Below are 22,145 nucleotides of genomic sequence, written 5' to 3'. Positions count from 1 at the left end.
TCCTAAAATATTTATAGAGGAAATGATATGATGCCTGGCTTAAAACAATCCCGTGCGTGCGTGCGTGCGTGTGTGTGTGTGTGTGTGTAAACGAAACAAGATTGTCACATGCTTATTAAATGGATTAAATGTAAAGCCGGTGATGGGGGAGGTCATATTGGGGTTCATCACATTATTCTTTCTGATTTTATGTGTATTTTGTATATACTGTCATAAAAAATAAAGAAAAGAAGGTATAGGTCATTAGTTTCTATATCATGGTATCTGAAAGCCATTTAATCCACTGGAATGTGGTAAATTGGAGATGGTTGTATAACTCTTTACATAGTAGAAATCTGTTAATATGAGGGTTCTTCAAAAAGTTTGTGAAAAGATTCATATTGTATTTTAGTTCTATTTTTCCATGAACTTTTTGAAGTACCCTTGTGTAACAGGATCACATTCTTTGATTCTAAGAACTCTTTCAGCACCTGATGTTACCAGATTCAGCACTCTCAGGTGAAGGCAATTGTTCTTTTGACTGAGAGAGGGTTGCAAAAGATTGCCAAAAAAGGTCACTTTGTACATGAAAAACTGGGGCTATGACCTTAAATGAAAATGTTCTCTTTCATAGGGAAAATCTAAACCACATTCTGATGTTAAAATTAACGTACCCAAGTACTTCTGGCTCTGCATACTAACTCAACAGGAGATTATTTCAACTCTTCCATCTGATACAGCTAACGGGATTTAGCTTGAGTACCACAGGAAATTAAGACTGAAGGCAGGGGCAACCTATTTTGAGATTTCTCAAGTGATCCTTGAAGAAAAAGTTCTTACAAATTACACTGACAGTTCAATTAAATGTAATAATAGGTAATTAAGAATATCCTAAATGCTAGTACAAGATGGGAGAACATGAAGGTCCTCTGAACCAAACATCAATGTGAAAAAGTCTTTGTAGTAATATATGGAAATAGAAGGGAAAAGAATCTTTACAACTGTTTGTCCCATTATATCACTATTCCACCTGCCTCTCACCTTCTTAATGGTTAAATGTGATTATAATACATTTCCTTCTTGGCTTCAGTGTTCAAATGTTTTAATGTGGAAAGGGAGTCCACTGAGCAGGGTACCTCATTAATTTCCAGACTCTGAAAAGCACTGATTCATAGACAGATATGAAATTTGAATTTCTAATAGTATCAGATCTACGCACCCTTCCACCCATCCATCCACTGTTCTTTTGTTTCAGCAAGCAACAAGGGGACAGTGGAAAAAGAACAGAATGGAGGAAGGATAGAAGTGAAAGAGAAATGAAGACAGAAAAGAACAAAGGAGGCTATAAACGATGATCACATGATGATTTATTTTTAAATATTTACCTTTTTTAAAAATAGACTTTTATTAGGGCAGTTTTAGGTTCACAGAAAAACTGAGTAGAAGGTACAGAGATTTCCCATATATCCATCCCTCCTCATATCTACAGCATCCCCCGCTATGAAAACCCCACATCAGAGTGGTACATTTGCTAGAATCAATGAACCTACACTGATGCAACATTATCATCCAAAGCCCATAACTTACATTAGGGTTCATTCTTGTCACTGTACTTTCTGTAAATTTTGAAAAATGTATAATGACATGTATCTATCATTATAATATTATACAGAGTAGTTGCAGTGCTCTAAAAATCAGCTGTGCTCTGCCTATTCATCCACTCTAACTCCCGGAAACCATTGATCCTTTTATTGCCTCCATAGTTGTCTTTTCCAGAATGCCATCTAGTTGGAATCATACAGTAGGTATCTTTGCAGATTGCCTCCTTTCACTGACTAATATGCATTGAAGTTTCCTCTAGTCTTTTCACATATGGATAGCTCATTTCTTCTTAGTGCTGAATAACATTGCATTGTTTGAATGCACCACACTTTATCCATTCATCTACTGAAAGACATTTTGGTTGCTTCCAGGTGTGGGCTTTTATGAATAGTGCTGCTACAAACATCTGTGTACAAGTTTTTGTGTCGACATAAGTTTTTTAACACATTTGAATAAATGCCAAGGAGAAAGATTGCTAGATTTTATGGTAAAAGTATGTTTAGTTTTGAAAGAAACCACCAAATTCCTGCAAAGTGGCTGTACCATTTTGCATTCCCACCAGCAATGAATGAGAGTTCCTGTTGCTCCACATCCTCACCAGCATTTGATGATGTCAGTGTTCTAGATTTTGGTCATTCTAGTAGGTGTGCAGTGGTATCTCTCTGTTGTTTTAATTTGAAATTCCCTAATGACATATGATGTTGAGCATCTTTTCATATACTTGTTTGCTGTGTGTCTCCTTTGGTGAGGTGTCTGTCAAGGTCTTTGATCCATTTTTTTAATCAGGTTGTTTGTGTTCTTACTGTCGAATTTTAAGAATTCTTTGTATATTCTGCATAACAGTCCTTTATTAGATGACTTTTGCAAATATGTCTCCCAGTCCGTGGCTTGTCTTCTCATTCTTATGACAGTGTCTTTGGCAGAGCAGAAGTTTTTAACTTTAATTAAGCCTAGATTATGAATTATTTCTTTTATGGATTGTGCCCTTGGTATTATATCTAAAGAAGTCACAGCCATACATACCCAAGGTTATTTAGGATTTCTCCTATGTTATCTACTAGGTTTTTTACAGTTTTGCAATTTACTTTTATGCCTATCGTCCATTTTGAGTTAATTTTTGCAAAGGGTGTAAGGTCTATATCTATATTCATTTTTTTGCATGCAGATGTCCAATTGTTCCAGTACCATTTGTTGAAATCTATCTTTACTCCATTTTATTGCCTTTGCTTTTATGTCAAAGATCAGTTGATGATATTTATGTGGGTCTATTTCTGGAATCTCTATTCTGTCCCACTGATCTATTTGTCTATTCTTTTGCCAATACCACATTGTCTTGATTACTGTAGCTAAGAATTACTGTAAGCTAAAAACTACTGTACTAAATCTTGAAAAACAGCAGTGTCAATCTTCCAACTTTGTTTTTCTCCTTCAGTATTGTGTTGGCTATTCTGGGTCTTTTGCTTCTTTATATAAACTTTAGAATAAGGTCATTGATAACCACAAAATAACTTGTTGAGATTTTGATTGTGAGTGAGATGAATCTATGAATTAAGTTACAAAGAACTGACAACTTTAAAATGTTGAGTATTCCTATCCATGAACATGAAATATCTCTCCATTTGTTTAGTTCTTTTAGTTCTTCCATCAGAGCTTTGTAGTTTCCTCATATAGAGCCTGTATGTATTTTTTTAGATTTATATCTAAGTACAGGTTGAGCATCCCAAATCCCAAAATCCAAAAAGCTCCAAAGTCTGAAACTTTTTGAATGCTGACATGACACTCAAAGAAAATACTCACTGGAGCATTTTGGGTTTCAGATTTTTGGATTTGGGATGCTCAACCAATAACTATAATGAAAATATTCTAATATCCAAAACAATAAAAAATCCAAAACAATTCTGGTTCCAAGCATTTCAGATAAGAGATACTCAACCTGTATCTAATTTTGGGGGGTGCTAAAGTAAATGGTATTGTGTTATTAATTTCAAATTCCACATGTTCATTGATAGTATGTAGAAAAGCTATTGACTTTTGTATATTTACCTTTTATCCTGCAACCTTGCCATAATCACATATCAGTTCCAGGAGATTTTTGCTGATTCTTTCAAATTTTCTGCATAAACAGTCATGTCATTTGCAAACAAAACACAGGTTTTATGTCTTCCATCCCAATCAGCATACTTTTAATTTATTCTTCTTGCCTTATAGCTTTAGCCAGGACTTTATTTATTTATTTATTTCAAATATTCATGAGATACAAAGCTGATTGTCCCCCCTCTTGCCCATGACGTGGGGGCCAGATTCATATTGGGGACTTTACATTCCCATTGCCAGAAATTACTTTTGTACCCTTTGTCCCTTTCCAATTATCCCCCAACCTTCCTCCCCTTCCCCCTCTCCCCTCAACTCAAATATGTAGCCCAAGGAATGTTCCCTCCCTCTGTTGGATCATGGGACTGCTGTGGTCTTTCTTTCCTGCCTTCCCTTCTCTCTTAGCTCCCACATATGAGTAAGCAAATGAGGTATTTAATCCCTCTGTGCTTTGCTTGTTTCACTCAACATAGTTTCTCCAGGTTCATCCATGTTGTTGCAAATGGGAGTATTTCATTGTTTTTTATGGCAGAGTAGTAGTCCATAGTGTATATATACCAGTTTCCTTATCCAATCATCTATTAATGGACATTTAGGTTGATTCCATATCTTGGCTATTGTAAACAGAGCTGCAATAAACATGGGAGTACATGTATCTCTTCGACATGATGATTTCCATTCCTTTGGATACATAACCACAAGAGTAATTGCTGGATCATATGGAAGATTTATCTGTAGTTGTTTGAGAAACCTCCAAATTGTTTTCCAAAGTGGTTGTACTAATTTACATTCCCACCAGCAGTGCAGTAGTGTTCCCTTCTCTCCACACCCTCGCCAACATTTGTTATTCACCGTCTTTTTGATCATAGCCAGTCTAACTGGAGTGACTTTAAATGTTTACTTTTTAAGTTATACTGTAAGTCACTGTATGAGTATGACAAATGCAATGTAACAACAGTTTAAAAAACAGTAATAATTTCTAGTGTTTTCAATGTACCAGGCACCTATCCAAGTATTTCATATGACATATTTCATTAACCATCATAACAACTGAATGAAGTGGGTACTATTATCATCCCCATTTTATAGTTGAGGAAACTGACTCACAGCGAGGTTAAGCAACTTGTCCAAGATTACTCGGTCAGTAGGTAGCAGAGCAAGGATTCACAAACAGGTCTGACAGATTCTATAGTGTATGCTCTTAACCTTTACACTGTATCAATTGATGATGTATTACGAGCCATGTTTTCTATTAGGTGTTTTTTTTACATACCATTCTCATTTGATCCCCTCAACAACACTGAAATTTAGCTGTTCTTATCCTTGTTTTGCATTAACAATAATGAAGCTCAGGGGGTTAACTAACTTCATGTCATTCTGAAATGTGGTAGAGCTAGCATTCAATTCCAAGTTAAAGCACGTTCTCTCATTTTGAAATTTTTTTTGTCAAAACAAATATGTGCTACTTGCTATTCAACACATCTTCAACTGGTCATTCAACTAACATTTACTGAAGACCTATTAAGGGCCAGAGACTGTTCTAGGCAGTAAGGACATAGTGGTGAACAGGCAGCTGTAATCTCTGTCCTCACGAACTTACCTTCTGGTAAATCATAAAGTACTTTAAAAAAACAAAACCAAACAGCCAACCAACAAAAAACCGTCTAACAACTGGTAAATGCTATGACCCAGAAACAACAGCGGCATCTGGTGGGGGAGTGAGGGAGCCAGGGCTGTTACTACTTGGTTGGGCAGGAAAGGCCTCTTGAGCAGAAGATATCTGAGTTGAGGGAGGTACTGCAAGCTCCGAGATGTTCTGGCCCACTTAAATCACAATCAGTAAAGAAATGTAGATCCTGATTGCCAGCTTAGAGTTTTAGATCGGGAGTGCCAAGACAGAGAACATCTTTCCACTTGTAGAGTGCTTTGAGTCCCTGAGTTGTTAGCCACCACCCCAATACAGAATGCCATTTTGGGGAGGAGGAGGAGAAGAATGGGAGAGCGTACAACTGTTTGATGACAATGTGGCAGGCCCTTCTTTCAACCTCTAGGCCTCCATCTGGGTTTGGAAGTTACTACTCTCCTTGGAAATATTTGTTTTAATTTTCCTCTTAAGCCAATGACTGTTCATGGAAACCAAAGTGAGATTATCCCTCCCGTTGGAGACTCTCACTCCTTCACACCATGAGAAAGTGCCAACTTACACTGATAGGATTTTTATTGTATAAAATGATTACTTGACAGGCAGTTAGCCCCAGGATCACAGCATTTTCAGCTTCTCTTACTCCATGAAGCACCAACATGGAACAGCCCTCAAACTCCAGCTCAATCTCCTCTAACACACTCACAGCCACTGACTTAACCCTCTTCAAAAATGCTTTGCTACTAAGTGATAGTGGTAATACACTAATAACAAAAGCACAGCTCCTGCTAATGTAAATAACCAGATAAGCAAAAGAAAAAATAAAAAGCTAAATGAGGAAGAAAATGGTTCTTTCTATCTGGTATTTTAAAAGTCCTCTCCTACATTTGGTAATGGTTCTATCATTATATATTCTATAAGATCAGCAGAGAATAGATGGAAGGAATTTAAGTGTAGAATTGCTAAATATCTTCCTGATAGCCAAATGAATGAGGAAACTCAGAGAATTTTTACCTCCAGAATCCTACTTTGAAATCAGAAAGGCTTAACGTATAAAATGCCTAAACCAAATGATTCTATTGTTTGACATTCAAGGCTTGAGAGTAAAATAAAACTAAAATAAATAATAGAATGAGAAACTGCTGATAGGGAAAACTAGACGGTGTGTGTTGCAGGAACCAGAAGCCAGAAAAGTGATTCCCAGCAGGAGGAGGGTGGTGTTGATGTAGCCGTGTTGCCAACCATTGCTAATTCCTATGTTTGGTAGATAAGGCATTTGAAGTACCAAGACTATTTTGAAAACAACTCTTCATTTAGTTCACTACTCCCATTAGAAAGGATAATTCCTATAAACTCGGGCATTCTCTCATCACGAGGAAAAGAAAAGACAAGCAGCTGGGAAGTGGCCCGGCATTCACAGCGAAGCATCGTGTTCTCCTGTGGACCATGAACAATTTCAAAGAATATCCACTCCCAATGAGGCTACTCTGTGATCGTGAAGGAGCAAGACAAAAAAAAAAAAAAAAAAAATCCATAATCACGTCTATTCACAGACAAAAACATGAACATTGTACAAACCATGAATATGATCAAATCTCTCCTTATCCAGGCTAATATGGGTGACTGCTACTTTTTTTTTTTTAATTTTATTTTGTCGATATACATTGTGATTGATTATTGTTGCCCATCACCAAAACCTCCCTCCCTCCTCCCTCCCCCCTCCCCACCACCAATGTCCCCTCTGTTTGCTTGTCGTATCAACTTCAAGTAATTGTGGTTGTTATATCTTCTCCCCCCCCCCCCGGTTTTTTTTTGTGTGTGTGTGTGTGAATTTATATATTAATTTTTAGCTCCCACCAATAAGTGAGAACATGTGGTATTTCTCTTTCTGTGCCTGACTTGTTTCACTTAATATAATTCTCTCAAGGTCCATCCATGTTGATGCAAATGGCATATTTCATTCGTTTTTATAGCTGAGTAGTATTCCATTGTGTAGATGTACCACATTTTCCGTATCCACTCATCCAATGATGGACATTTGGGCTGGTTTCAACTCTTGGCTATTGTAAAGAGTGCTGCAATGAACATTGGGGAACAGGTATACCTTCGACTTGATGATTTCCATTCCTCTGGGTATATTGCCAGCAGTGGGATTGCTGGGTCGTATGGTAGATCTATCTGCAATTGTTTGAGGAACCTCCATACCATTTTCCATAGAGGCTGCACCATTTTGCAGTCCCACCAACAATGTATGAGAGTTCCTTTTTCTCCGTAACCTCGCCAGCATTTATCATTCAGAGTCTTTTGGATTTTAGCCATCCTAACTGGGGTTAGACTGCTACTTTTTTATCAGTCCTATTTTAAACCTCACTCTGTTCATCTTGCTTTCCAGATAAGAGTTATTAACACACCCAATCACAGAATTACCCCTTGCGTACATCTAAAGCAAAGCCCTACTTTCTTGAACTCTTCCCCAAATCACCTAATATAAGCCCAGATTCTAAAATAACTTCTTTTTAACACAATCTTACTAAGTTGCCCCTTTCGTTCCCTATGGTATATGGTTTCCCTTGCTGCAGTGAGTCAATAAATCTAACATTGTTTTCAAAACAGGTATTTTCCTCGGGGTCTTTGGCTGAAAGGCATTGACATTTATCTATTTTTTCACAGGCAGAAGCCCGGGGACACGCCAGGTCAGTTGGAGCCTCCACAGTGGGCAGTCGTGTAGTCAATGACCTGAGAGACATCCAAAGAGAACTAACTGGCTGTAAACAACAGCTATGCGAATATGGAGGAACCGTGCTCTTTTCATAATGATCCTATGCCTCTAGTCTTCTTTACACTGGACAACAGCTCCACCACGATTAAATCCTCCAGAAAGCCATTTCTCCTTTTCAGATTACAATTTTATACATTGAAAGAAAAGATGGCATTACAGCAAGAGATTTTTAGTATCTTCCAGGTATCATCATGAACAATAATACTCCCATGATTTTAGTGTCTGCTCTCAGAAACTGAGTCTGCAAGTGATTGTGACAAACTGAGATACCTGTTACACTTGCTGACTGTTGGGGGGGGGTGCTCTTTTGACCTTCCTTGGCTCTTAAATTAGGTCTAAAATGCACCATAAGCCTCCATCACTGTTCTTGCCGTTACCCCCCCCCCCCCCATCTCCACTATTCATCATCACACCAACTAACATTTTTGAGTGTTTTTCTCTGGGACAGATTCCACATTATGTTCATGATCTCATTTCATGCTCAGTACAACTCTAGGAAGATGGTATTACTATTATATCCTCATTTTGCAGACAAGGAAACTGAAGCAGTGACTTTAAATAATTCCCAAGGAGCAGAACCAGATTCAAGACTGGGACGATCTGTTCCGAAGTCTACACTCTTAGCTACCACATTCTTTGGACCTACCTTAGTAATGCTCCAGCTAAGGACAGGGAAATGGGGAAGAAAGAAACTTCTTTCTTCTTTCTGGGCTACTGCCTGCTCCAGTTCTTTGAAGAAAACTTCCTAGAAATTTCTCAGATTCTTACTTTCAAAGGTGGTTGTATTATTCTGGAAAGCTTTATGGTGTTAGAGGATTTCACTTGTTTTTATTAATTACAGTTACTCCCAGAAATAATAAGACTATTAAGATGATTAGTAGAAATCTTTCCAAGTAGATAATAATGTTCTCTAAAATTAGTAATCCAAAATGCACCTCTAATCAATGAACAAAAATAAAACAAAACAAAAAATGAATTTGGGGCTAATTTGGGCAGATTTTCTCAGAATTCATTGAAGGTGATGTATGTGTGAAGTATCATGGGAGATTAAGAACTGAATTAGACATTGATCTGCTGTCTTTAAGTGATTTAAAAGTACAACATGGAAGATCTGAGACATAGCCAGGTCCTTTGACTCAAGTAAGAATGTGAAAGGAGTCTTAAAGAAACAGAGATGAGGTTTTATGGATGTTCCAGAACAGCGCTACTCAAAGTGGGGTCTGTGTTTCAGACACTTGTATTGCAATTTAACAGAACAATGTTGTGTCTATTAAATCTATATATAACAATAATAAAAAAAACTGTGCTTGTATTTTGTATGTCCCTTTAATTTCATTTTTCTAATAGTTAATTGTCATTCATTGTACGAAGTACTGATGATGTAAATAACTGGTTGTTCACCACTGACAGCCTGAGAAACAGAATGTTCTAGAGCCATGTGGCTAACTCAGGATGTTTCAGGTCTGTTGTTAATAAATCTCATATACCACATTTTATTTATTAGATAAATAAAATAAATATTAATTTTTTTTGGTAGGATACAATTAAACCTTTGAGAGAACTTGATGATCAGGCAGGCTCACCACAATTTTTTCCTTGAAGGCAAATTCTTCAGCTGAGTATAGGGTTCATGCCATCATTGGATGAATTTTAGAAGCCTGCAATGACCCATCCATAGCTCAGTCTTAACAGTTCAGGGATCTCTTCAGTGGGTAACTCTGCAGTCTGACACAAGTGCCTGCAAGCACAGCCACACCCCAAAACTTGTCCTTCCTCAGAGCGGCTCTAAATGGAGAGTCTCCAAACTCTAAAATGCTTCCCATGGACAGCCGTCTCCTGGTCTTCAATTTCTCCATGTCTCCCACTCCTCCCGTTTTGCTCCTACCGGAATCTCCACCTCTAGATATTTTCCTGATCCTTGGCTCACAGGCATTAAGTGGACCCCACAGGCAGCCATTTTCAACTGGCTATCATCAGGAGCAAGAATGATACCTAATTTTATGTAGCACTTCACAATAAGAGGCCTCTCTCAGGCCTTTTCTTATTTGATTTCATTTTCAATAAGTTTTATTATTAATCCTCTTAAAGAACTAGCAAAGGGAAGTTCGAGCGGCCCCCTGGATGCCTGTGGACACTAGACTGTAGTGAGCTATTTGTACTTTTGTCCCTCGTCTGACTCAATGGCTTAGAAAAGGACTACCTGTCCTTCCTGCTGTTCTCAAAGAAAACAGCTGGGGCTGGCCAGTTAGCTCAGTTGGTTAGAGCGTGGAATAGATAACACCAAGGTCATGGGTTCAGATCCCATACTGGTCAGCCACCAAAATATATATATATATATATATATTGGTCCATGCTTTGGCACAAAGACAGTTTTATTTTCATCACACTCCAACCAAATAAGTGATAACATCCTAAAAAGAAATATAAACTAGATAAAGCAGTCAGCAATGCACACAGGCAGCAAGGCAGTTGGAAAAACAACAGTTGCAATTAACTAGAGTTCTACATGTAGCTGGCTTGGAAGATTTAGTTAAAGTAAATCAAATGAAACCGAACCATGACTAAAATAGGTATGTGTCTTTTTGCTTCCAACTGTCTTGAAAAAGCAACAATGATGCAGTACTATAAATCTTCAGTTAATTAATTCCAAGTTTTTTGCAGCAAGCTTTGTGCCTTCATCCTGTATCACATGCCATCTGTCAATGGTGAATATTTAGTTCTCACTCACATGCTGCTTCCTAACCCTTCAAATAAATGTATCTTCTTAAAAATCAAGAAAACGTTCTGCTAGACTAGAGGGAGATAAGGACTTGTGTTTTAAATAAACTGATACCATTACTTTATAATCTACTGCTGCCATCTCCTGTGTTAATGAAGCAGCACCTTCACACTCATGGACAAAAGTAATAATGCTGAACAGGTAAGAATCCTTCTTACTGGTCAATTAGATTTTCTACACACATAGAGAAAGAAAAGCTGAATTCTGTTACCTCTAAGTGACTCCGCCTCTCAGCAATCACTCGTTCGTCCTTGTTTCCAAATAGTTTTTTTGGGGGGAATTCAAGGGCAGCAAGCTGAAACACATATTTTAAAGGAGACACATTAATATCACACCTATGGTCTTAGGGATATTATTCATCTACTATTTGGAATCTCTATCATGGGGTGAAAAGAGAAAGAGGTTGGAAGTTTAAAGACAGTGGGTCCTGACTTGCTTTGCCAACAACTATGTGATCCTGAACAGATCCAGCAACTTTGGGTCAGATCCCCCAATGGTCAAATGAGATGGGAACGCTAAGGAAGGACAGACTTGATTCGCAACATTTCTGTGACATATCAGACTCTGTGCCAGATGGTGTTTTATAACTTTTGTTTCTTGAAACACAAATTTGTTCTTTCAATCCCCTTCTTCACTAGAATTCAATTACTTTTGTACCGAGACGAGAAGTTGAAACCTTAACCTATGCAATACCAGAACATTTTGTAAAACAGTCCGTAGACAATTGCTAAGCTACTCTTTCAGTTACTATTGCAAATGAAGACTGCCCACGTGAACAGAGGCTTTCTCTTTGAATCTTTTCACCTTGTTTCCTGGAAATTGGTTCAGAATTCATTTTAGCCTGGTCATGGAATTTCATAGTCATTTTCTTTATACTTTTCTTCTTGGGGTATAAAAATCATCAAAATAAGTTTTATTACAGACTCCCAGGCAAGAAAGAACTTTATAATCTGGTAAAAACCTGACCAGCCAGTGTTACTCTGGTCAAATGAATACTAAGCAACAATAATTGCTAGTGCTGATAGAATTCACTATTTCCTTCCTTCCTCACCTTGTCGGGTCCAGACAAATTGAAGCTGATGAAACAGTATCAAGAAAAAAAATGAACAATATTTCTCCCAGAACGTAGGGGACAATATGCCACAGAATTCCTATTTTATACCTATGCAAATCACTAAGATGATTTATGTTTATATTGCCACGGTGGGAGTCAAAAATTAAGAACTAGCACCTGTATATATAAAAATATAGTATTAAAGTATAGTACACATATAGAAAAGCACACATATCATAAGGGAACAACTTGATGAGTTTTGAAAATCTGAACACACTGTGTAGCCAGAGCCCACATCAAGAAACACAACATTGCCAGCCCCCCAGGAACCACACGTGCTCCCTAACAGCCACCCCTCCCACCCCCTACAAAGGCTAACACTAGCCTGACTTGTAACAGCACAGTGTGGCTTTTCCTAGTTTTGAACTTCATGCACATGGTATCATACAGTATGAACTCTTTTGAGTCTACCTCCTTTTGTTCAACATCATGTTTGTGAGGCCCATCCAAGCTGTCACATATAGCAATAGATTGCTCATTTTCATCGCAGTATAGTATTCCAGCAGGTGAACATTCCACAGTTTATGCATTCATTCTCTGGTTACTGGGCTCTTTGTTAGTTTCCAGTCTTTGGCTATTAGGAATTGTGCTGCTGTGGAGAGTTCCAGTCAAGATGGCAGAATAGATGGTCCCCAGGGTCACTCTCTCCCAGAAATCAACCAATTTACAACTATATAAAAAAGCAACAACAGCCAAGCTAGGGCTGCTAGAGCTCAGGGGAAGAAGAAAGACTTACGGAGTGCATGAATGCGGGAGAAGCCATGATGAGAGAAAAGAAACTGCTCTGACCATTTTGTGCTGTGGTCACTTTAAGGCTGGAGCTGCTGAGCACACGGAACAGGAGCTGGCAAAAGCTGCAGCTGTGCCCTTTGGATGGAGTTGCTTGGAGGCGGCAGGAGAGAAGGGGGCTTTGGTGGCCCCCAGGGCAGTAAGACCACTAACAGGGCTCCTGTGGACCCACAGAGGAGTGAGGAACCACAACAACTGAAAAAATGGAGCCACTCAGAGGCCAGTGAGTCATTTGCAAGGGACTGGTGCAAGGCCCATCCCATGGGAAATGTTCACAGCACGGGCAGTGGGGGAGATGGACCCACTGGGGGAGCACTAGGGCACAGCAAGGACAGCTGATCTGTATCCCAATCAGCGCAGGACCACTCAAAGGAGACTGGTCAGGAATACAGAATTGCATGGGGTGCAGTTTGATGAAAAGACTCAGGCCCAGATCAGAGTTCTACACAACCCAGGTGCACCAGGTCTCTAGAGAGCCGGAAGTACCTAAAAAGTCAACCATTATAACCTGAGCTGCACAAAAAGCCTTCCCTAGGGAAGCAGTGGCAAAGCAGTAATTTAGCTAAACCACACAGCTCATGTACTGGTCCCAATAGGAAGTTCTCCCACTTTAGAAGTAAGCAAAGGACAAAAAATTAGTTCTGGCTCAGACACACTGCCAGTGCCTTGGGGCCCACTGGGGACCAAGGGATGGAGCAGGGGACCGGACCCCCACCACAACCAGGCACACCACCAGCACCAAAGAGCATGCCAAAAACATCACCTCCATGTGGGTGACCCACCACAGCCACCACAATGACCATGGCTGCCGCAAAAGCAGCTAGACGCCGCAACCACCATGCAGATGGTCCGCCAACCACTGGAGCGCATTGACACAAGGAGAGTCACCAACAGAGATAAAGAAGAGGATGTCTCTATCCACAAAGCCCATTCCAGAGTGACAGAAGAAGCATCTGCTCTATGATAATATTGGGGGATCTGATCACACCTCTCAGCATTGGACAGATCATCTAGGCAACAAATCAACAGAGTAACCATTACTCTTTCAGAAGGAGAGAAGAAATCTAGGATAATTAGACGGGGGAGGGGGAGGGGGTGAGATTAGATAAGGGGCATAAAGAATAAGTATGATTTGTAACAATATAGATGCTAGTAATATTGATTTGATCAACTTATCTCAACATTGAACCCCAAAAATATGTATAATCAATTTTGGTTCAATAAAAATTTTTTTAAAAAGGAATTGTGCTGCTGTAAACATTTTTCCATAGGTCTTTTGATGGACATAAGTATGTAATTCTGCTGGTCATACTCTTAGAAGTAGAAATGCTCGGTCATATGGTATGTATGTGTTCTGCTGCATTCAAAGCTTTGAAACCATTTCCCAAAGTGATTTTACAAATTGACACTCTTACCAGAAGTGACTGACAGATGGTTGCTCCAGATCCTCATCAATAGTTGGTACTGTGTTCCTTTCCATCTTAGCAAGTCTGGTGAGCACACAGTCATTTCTACTGTGGTTCACGTTTGAATTTCTCTGATGACCAATAATGTTGAGAATCATTTCACATGTTCATTGACTAGCTGGTTAGTCATTTTTAGAAGTGTCTGTTCAACTCTTTTGCCCATTTTTAAATTAGGTGTCTACCTTTTTCTTTAGTAAAACCAATTCTCCCATTTCATTCTCTTACAGTTGTCTTTGATGATTTTATAGTCCTTTTTTCAAAGTTAACTGAAATTGGGCAGATGTTGGCTCCTTTCACACTCCAGTGCTCCTTCTACCAAAGCAGAGAAACCTTGGAGTGGGTGGGCAGTAGCCCCAAGGGATGGAATGTTCTCTCCAACATTTTCTCACCAATGTTCCAATTTTGTTGCTGACATTGAACTTTAAAATCAGTTCAGGGTAAAGTGAAAGACCCTGGGCTCTGGCGTAAGACAGACCCAGTTTGAAGCTTGGTTTGACTGCTAACTGGCTAACTATTGGTGTTTTTCTGAGCCCAAGTATTCTCTGCTGAAAAATATGAAGACAGCAATACTTAAAACTTCACCAGGTTTCCATGAAGATTTAGTGAAGAATGATGAACAGACCTCACCCACAGTGTTAGTTGTTAGAGATCTGGTAATTACTAAGAAAGCAGCATGCCCCATCCCCTGTGCCCACTCCCCACCCACTGGACTGGGGATGAAGCTTCAAGGAGCAGAGGGTTTCCTGGAACCCAGCCTTGTTGGCACAAAGACACTTCCAGTAGGTTGCAGCTCAGAGAAGACAGGTACACCAGTGCTTGTCTTCTGAGCTCCATCCAGCCTCAATCCCATCTTGTACAGTGTGTCTCCCCACCCCAGCAGGCAGTGCTGACAGCTTGGCAGGCAAGCTTTCACAGTTAGTTGTTTTGTCATTTTCTTATGTGGTTGATGAGATGATGTGATTTCCGCCAGGGGAAATTTATAGTCACACTCACATGCTCAATAAGAAATGGTACACTAAAAGGACTTCGGGCAGTTAAATCGGGTGGGAAGCAAGCATTCAAATTTCCTCAGTCTACAGTGGGGTTCCCTCCCCAGACCCAGATAAAGGCTAATATTTAGTATTATTAATATCCAGCCTGTGACATAACTATGTATGAATTATGTAAAACACTGTTGTTCAGATTTGGGGAGGAAAAGAAAAGGCCATTTTTAAATGATTTTTAGGCATGAAGTATATATACACTGTCTAAATTTAGAGTCTAAAAAAACAGGTCCAGAGTAAGTGACTTATAAAGGTTCAATATCATGGTGTGGCAAAATCAAGAGGAGGAATCATGACTGACTCTAGGTTTTTCAGGACAGTGGTTTGAAGAATGTCTGCAGTATATGGAAGAAGCCATTGCAAAGCTTTTGGGGATTCAGGATAAAGATGAAAGAAACTCGTCCTTAGGTCTATTAAGCCAGAAACACGAACGTATGGCTGCCAGGTAGTAATCAACAGTTCCAACAAGAGCTGTCACCGGAACTCTGCTGTGGACCTGCACCCCACCAAGGGAACAGGAAAACAGCGGCAGTGGGGAATGACAGGAAGGGGTGGGTCTTGAGGTGAGCTCCCAGGAGTCCATCCTGGGACACAGAAGGTTAGTTGGCGACACTCACCTCCTCCTCTCTAAAGCAAGACTAAGAATAACCATGGCTGCCTGCTATCCTTACATGTAGTTAAAGTACTGGAGGGAGGGAGAAAAGGAAGGGAGGGAGAAAAGGAAGAGCAGCAGAAGTTCCAGTGGGATTTGTGTTGGGCACACTAGCCACTGGGCCCGCTGGTGGGACTGGGACACGACCAAGCCACAGGAAAAAGCCAAGGCCATGATGCAAAGAATAAAAAGATGGATCCATTAAAGGAATTGTGCTTACATGAGAAACAGCTCAACCCATGGCCTGAGTGAATCTCTTCCTTCCAGTGGTATGGTAACTACCTCATTTCTCCTTTTTACAGAATCTTAATAGGGCTGTTTAGGCCTTGCTATCCATGATTTTCTTTTGTTTTGTTTTGTTTTGTTTTGTTTTTCGGCAGCTGACTGGTATGGGGATTTGAACTCTTGACCTTGATGTTACAAGGCTGTGCTCTAACCAATATAAGTTCAGGTTGAACGAAGTAAAATTGACAATTCTATAAGTTAAAAACTACCGAATATCAGCAATTTCATCAAGTTAAACCCTGTATAAACCTTTGACACTTTTAAGAGGGTAGCTTAAATTTCCATTGGCTGCATTATCTGCCAAGTGAAAATACTTTCATTTGATGCACTACTGATCAGCTACATCTAAACCGATCCATTTCAAAAGAGTATTTTTCTTAAAGTACTCAAAACAAAAACTAAAAGTATATAATATTGAAAAATATATAACATTAAAATAGCCGATGAGATGGGATGGCAGGACAGGTGTCCCAAGAAGCCATTGGGAGAACCACAGGGGCCGACGCAGGATGTATTACAGTCACAGTCCTAGCCCGTCTTCCAGAAAGAAAAGAAGACCACCACTGGATTCACTGGGACTGGCTTCTTTGGCTCCAATCAATGAGCCACTGAAACATGGAGAAAGAGAGGGCCCTGGTGCTGACCTGTGTGACTGGGATAGGGGAGAAGGAGAGCAGGTGCAGGAACCATGACTGCTTCATTCTCAAAATAATAATGATATAGTAAAAATCTTTACAACAGTGTAGAAGCCCAGGGCAGAAAAGAGGTCTGAACTTTCTCCACAAATGCAAAGCTACTGCCTCATTTATTTTAAAAAATTAGTACAGTCATTATGGAGAACAATATGGAGGTTCCTTAGACAACTACAGACAGAGCTTCCATATGATCCAGCAATCCCACTACTGCAGATATACCCAGAGGACTGGAAAACATCAGGTTGAAGGAATACTTACACTCCCGTGTTTACTGCAGCTCTATTTACAAAAGCCAGGCAATGGAACCAACCTCAATGTCCATTGTTGGATGACTGGATAAGGAAAATGTGGTATATATACACATGGAATACTACTCAGCCATAAAAAAGACTGAAATTCTACTATGTGCAACAACATGGATGAGCCTGGAGAAAATTATCCTAAGTGAAACAACCCCAGTACAGAAAGAGAAATACCACATGTTCTCACTCATAGCTGGGATCTGAATCCATAAATAAACAAATGAACAATAAAGAGAGATGAGAGAGAGATGAGAGAGAGACAGAGACAGAGAGAGAGAGAAACAACAATCACAGTCATACGTTGAGCTTTTAGAAAACTAGAGGTAGAAAAGGGGAGGAGAGGGGCAGAGGGAGAGGGGCTAATGAGGAATTGGTCAGCGGACTCAAAGAATGATTGTGTGTTGCAATGATGAATAAGCTACCTATACTGATCTAACCACCCCACATTCTGCACAATTACTGAAAATCAACGTTGTATCCCACACGTATGTATAATATATATATATATAAACCAGAACAGCAAAAGCAATCTTCTGTAGGTTTCATTTCTGAATCATGAATTATTTAAACTGCCTAAGTAGTTTTAAAAATGGAAAATTTGCCAGGATCAAAAGACCCATGGGTCAGGACAAATAATTGTGTCTGGAAGACCAAAGAGAAAAAACAAAAAACCTTTTCCACTTTGCTGAATCTACTGCTGTCTGAAAGTGTAACATTTCCAACAAATGAAGGATATAAGAGGTTCGGAGAAGAAGTGATTCAGAACTGTCCCTGAAGTCTCCACTCATGTCCCACACACATCGACATCTCATTATCTGTTTTTGGTTTCTCATGTTAAATGGGAAATTTTAAATAAAATGAGTAATATTACCTGGACATTTTCATTTCCTCTCAAGCACTTTATAAGCATACATTTTCATTTTTATTGCCTCATTTTTCAAATCTAGCAGATTGTCTGGATTTGATTTTCATGCAAAGTACTGTCAGAAACAGTGATGACATTCTGTAGGTGAAGGGACTCCTCTTCCACTTCCTTTGTAACCTCTGACAAAGGAAAAAGTGCCCGACATTTCAAAACATTAAAGTTCCTGATGATGTATGAGTATATTCCTCACAACAACTAACCTCTAAGGGGACTTAGTAAGTAATGCTGATTTGTATAAAAATGCTCAAGATACTTGGCATGCAGTAATGAGGGAAAAAGAATTCGCTCTTTTTCTGTAAGATTTCATTTTCCTAGAGAGCATCATCATTTCCCCAACGGAACTTCATGGAAAGAGTCGCTTGTTGAAAAATGTAATCGCAAAAAAAAAAAATCTTTCTATAAACCATAAAAATTGATCCAACAGCCAACAGTTATGGTTAAAGATGGTGGAACAAAGGCTTTATGTGCTCCCCTCACCTCCTTCAAAAGTTTCAAAAATAACAAAAAAAGAATGAAAAGTAAAGGAAAAACTTTGTCTCCAAATTAGGAAACAGTCACAGCTCAAATGTTGGCCAGACAGGCCCCAGGGAAAACTATGAAGCAGGGGAGGAGAGGGGGAGGGGAGGGAGAGAGGAAGGAGAGGGGGAGGGGAGGTGGAGGGGAGGGAGAGAGGAAGAAGGGGGGAGCAGAGGGGAGGGGGAGGGGAGGGGGGAAGAAGAAGGGGAGGAGAGGGGGAGGGGGAGGGGAAGAAGAGGAGGGGGGAAGAAGGGGAGGAGAGGGGGAGGGGAAGAAGAGGGGGAGGAGAGGGGGATGGGAAGAAGAGGGGAGGGGGAGGGGAAGAAGAGGAGGAGGGGGGAAGAAGAAGGGGAGGAGATGGGGAGGGGAAGAAGGGGAGGAGATGGGAGGGGAAGAAGAGGGGGAGGGGAGGGGAAGAAGAGGGGGAGGGGATGGGAAGAAGAGGGGAAGGAGAGGGGGAGGGGAAGAAGAGGGGGAGGGAGGGGAAGAAGAGGAGGGAGGGGAAGAGGGGGGAGGGAGGGGAAGAAGAGGGGAAGGGGGAGGGGAAGAAGAGGGGAAGGGGGAGGGGGAGGAGAGGGGGAGGGGAGGAGAGGGGAAGGGGAGGGGTGGGGGGAAAGAGGGGGAAGGGGAGGGGGAGGGGGAGGGGGAAGGGGAGGGGAAGGGGGAGGGGGAGGGGAAAAGAGGGGGAAGGGGAGGGGGAGGGGAGGGGGGAAGGGGAGGGGGGAGGGGAGGGGGAAGGGGAGGGGAAGGGGAGGGGGAGGGGAGGGGAAGGGAAAGAGAGGGCTGCCCGGGGCCTCCCTCTCACCTCCTGGACTTTGGGCACCCTGAGCCATCCACCAAAGTAAGCATCCAACCACGCAGAGATTATAGAGATGCAATCTGGGGACAAGAAAAAGGCAGGGGATGTCCACATTAAGGAAGATGATGGCCAGGGCTGCTGGTAGAAGAGCCTGGAGAAGCCCGTCTCTAGGGCTGGAGGGAGAAAAGACCAGAGGGCTAGCATTAGGCTTTATTGCCCAGAGCCAGTGACCCCACAGCCCCTGTGAAGCCCAGAAAACAGGAGAAGAGATGTTGCAAAGCAAAGGAAAAACACAGGCTGAAAAAATTTCAGAAACGTTCTAATTAAGTCTGGGCAGGCCACATCTTGCCACCTTCCTCCTCCCCAGCAGCTGTCCCGTTCCTGCCCCACGGTGCAACGTCGCTTTCCCACAACAATTAGTCCACTTCTCTTAAACATGAGAAATAACTAGAAGAAACCAAAATTGGAACTATGAATAAAAAGGGTGGTATGAGGCGACACTGATGAAATGAAATGAAATGGCAGATAAAGGATATACATCCACCACAGGGATGGGCCAAAGTTACCCAGGGAGAGCTCAGACAGTAAGTATTCAGCGTCACATGGGAACCACAAGACCACAAAGACCATCTCTGAGAGAGAACCCAAAGAAGTAAGTGACACACAGGTTGCAAGAAGAGAAAATAGGGAGAGAAAAGAGGAGAAAAAGTGAGCCAGCGCTTGGAGAAACGGCTGATTCTAGGACTGGGACAGGGAGTACACAAGAGGAGCCTGAAGCCACAAGGAAGGAAGTGTTCACAAACAAAAACACAACAATGGGGCTGTCTCAAAGAAACACAGGCATCATTTGAGAGTGCTCCTAATAGTCAAAGCTGAAACAATTTGAAAAACAAAAATTAAAAAAAACAAAAAAGTATTGCATATAACCCAAAACATGATGACTGAATAAATGATTGAATAAATAAATAAATGGGGAAAATCAGACAAGTCTCTCATACAAAAAAATTCCAAATAATTTATACAGATGCTTCAACCTCAAGGAAGGGGAGACTATCTCCTCATTCCTAAAATATGTGCTATGCATAACAAATTTCTTCCAAAGAGTACAGTATAGAAAAGGGGGAAACAAGTAACTTTACAGTGGAGAACCCTCAGCCAGGAGATCAAAGTCAATGTCAACAATGATAAGTCATACCAATAACATGTATCCTTGATAGAATGCGATGATAATGGCACTTTACCTGTGATCTCCCTTCCCAAAACTCATTAAAAAACATGAGAAAGTCATGAGAAAACATCAAACAAACCCCAACTGGGGACATTCTATAAAACACCTGACCCACATTCCTCAAATGTGTCAAGGTTAATGAAAACAAGGAAAGTATAAGAAACTGTCACAGCCAAGAAGAGCCTAAGGAGATATAACGACTAAATGTAATGTGGTAACCTGGATGGGATCCTGGAACAGAAAAAGGATATTAGGTAAAAACTAAAGAAATATGAATACAGTATAGTTTGAGTTAATAATAAGGTACCAATAGTGGTTCACTAGTTATGACAAATGTACTGTACTAACGTAAGATGTTAACAATAGGGGAAACTGGGTATGGTATATGAGAATTCTCTGTACTATCTTCACATTTTTTTCTGTAAACTTAAAACTATTCTAAAATAGAACTTCTAGTTTCTGATCCTACACATAGGAGCTTGGAAGTTGTCACTCCTGTCCTCACAACAAGAAAAATGCTGAGCAAAACTGAACAACTCAGATCCAGCAGAGAAGTGAGGTACAGGGCAAACCACTGCCCTGGTGTATACAGAAATTTCTGCATACAGGTATATACAGAAAATCACAACTTACCAGCACAGAAGCCTGCAGCTGGAGCCAATATTGATAGGAACACTTTAAACTGTAATTCAGAAATTGCTGGAGGCTCAGCATAAACTAGTATAAAGGACATAAACGAGGTGTGGGGGAAGCAACGGGCAGTGGGGGGAGGGGGATAGGAATCTCCACACTTCTGTGAGTTTTACTTGCAGGGGATCCACTAGGTTCTCACTTTGAAGACTGCAGAAAAATTCTTGTGGCCATCTGGCAGGAGAAGGAAAAAGTAACCATTTTGAAGTATTTCCAGAGCTCTCTATTCTCAAAGAAGGCCTGTCCTCAAGGGAAGCTGTCTTATCAGAACATAACCACCTGGGAGTGGTGGAACACCCAACTCAGGCTCACCAAAAGACCTAATACAGGTCGAGCATTCCTAATCCAAAAAACTCCAAAATCCAAAACTTTTTGAGCACTCAAAGGAAATGTTCATTGGAACATTTTGAATTTTGGATTTTTGGATCAGGAATGCTCAATCACATGAAGCATCTATAAATATTTCAAAATCCAAAAAAATCTGAAGTCCTAGACACTTTTGGTCTCAAGCATTTCAAGTGTTCTTCAATCTGTACAAGACTATATAGGACGCTTCTCCTCCAACCATGCCCTAGCGTCACATCAGCGGGACTGGTGTGTCACAGGGGATCACAGCTAAAAGAACTGTGAGCTTCAGACCCTATTTAAGGAGTCTCCGGGAAAGCCCAGAGACAGCAGGGGAGACAAAAACAAGGGCATGAGAGGAAATTTTAGCCTCTGACACCATAGCTACATCAGAGTGTAAACACAGCCTATATCCCTGCCAGAA

General features: G+C 40.6%; 1 protein-coding gene across 7 annotated transcripts in view; it reads right to left on the bottom strand.

Annotated features, from left to right (window-relative positions):
- KIF16B (kinesin family member 16B) overlaps positions 1–22,145 on the bottom strand; it is a 321,838-nt gene that overhangs the window by 52,648 nt on the left and 247,045 nt on the right. For 4 of the 7 annotated variants that reach the window (XM_063098597.1, XM_063098552.1, XM_063098569.1 and 1 more), the window contains one exon: positions 11,084–11,167. In XM_063098597.1, the coding sequence (XP_062954667.1) occupies positions 11,084–11,167 (84 nt within the window). Of the gene's footprint in view, positions 1–6,462; positions 6,802–9,630; positions 9,752–10,693; positions 10,790–11,083; positions 11,168–22,145 lie in introns of those variants that run through there. The other 3 variants (XM_063098560.1, XM_063098587.1, XM_063098608.1) reach the window with 3 other exon arrangements.

This window comes from Cynocephalus volans, chromosome 1 (genome assembly GCF_027409185.1).
Source record: "Cynocephalus volans isolate mCynVol1 chromosome 1, mCynVol1.pri, whole genome shotgun sequence".
NCBI lineage: Eukaryota > Metazoa > Chordata > Mammalia > Dermoptera > Cynocephalidae > Cynocephalus > Cynocephalus volans.
The sequence above is the reverse complement of the archived record's forward strand: the minus strand, read 5'-3'. Positions and strand labels throughout refer to the sequence as shown.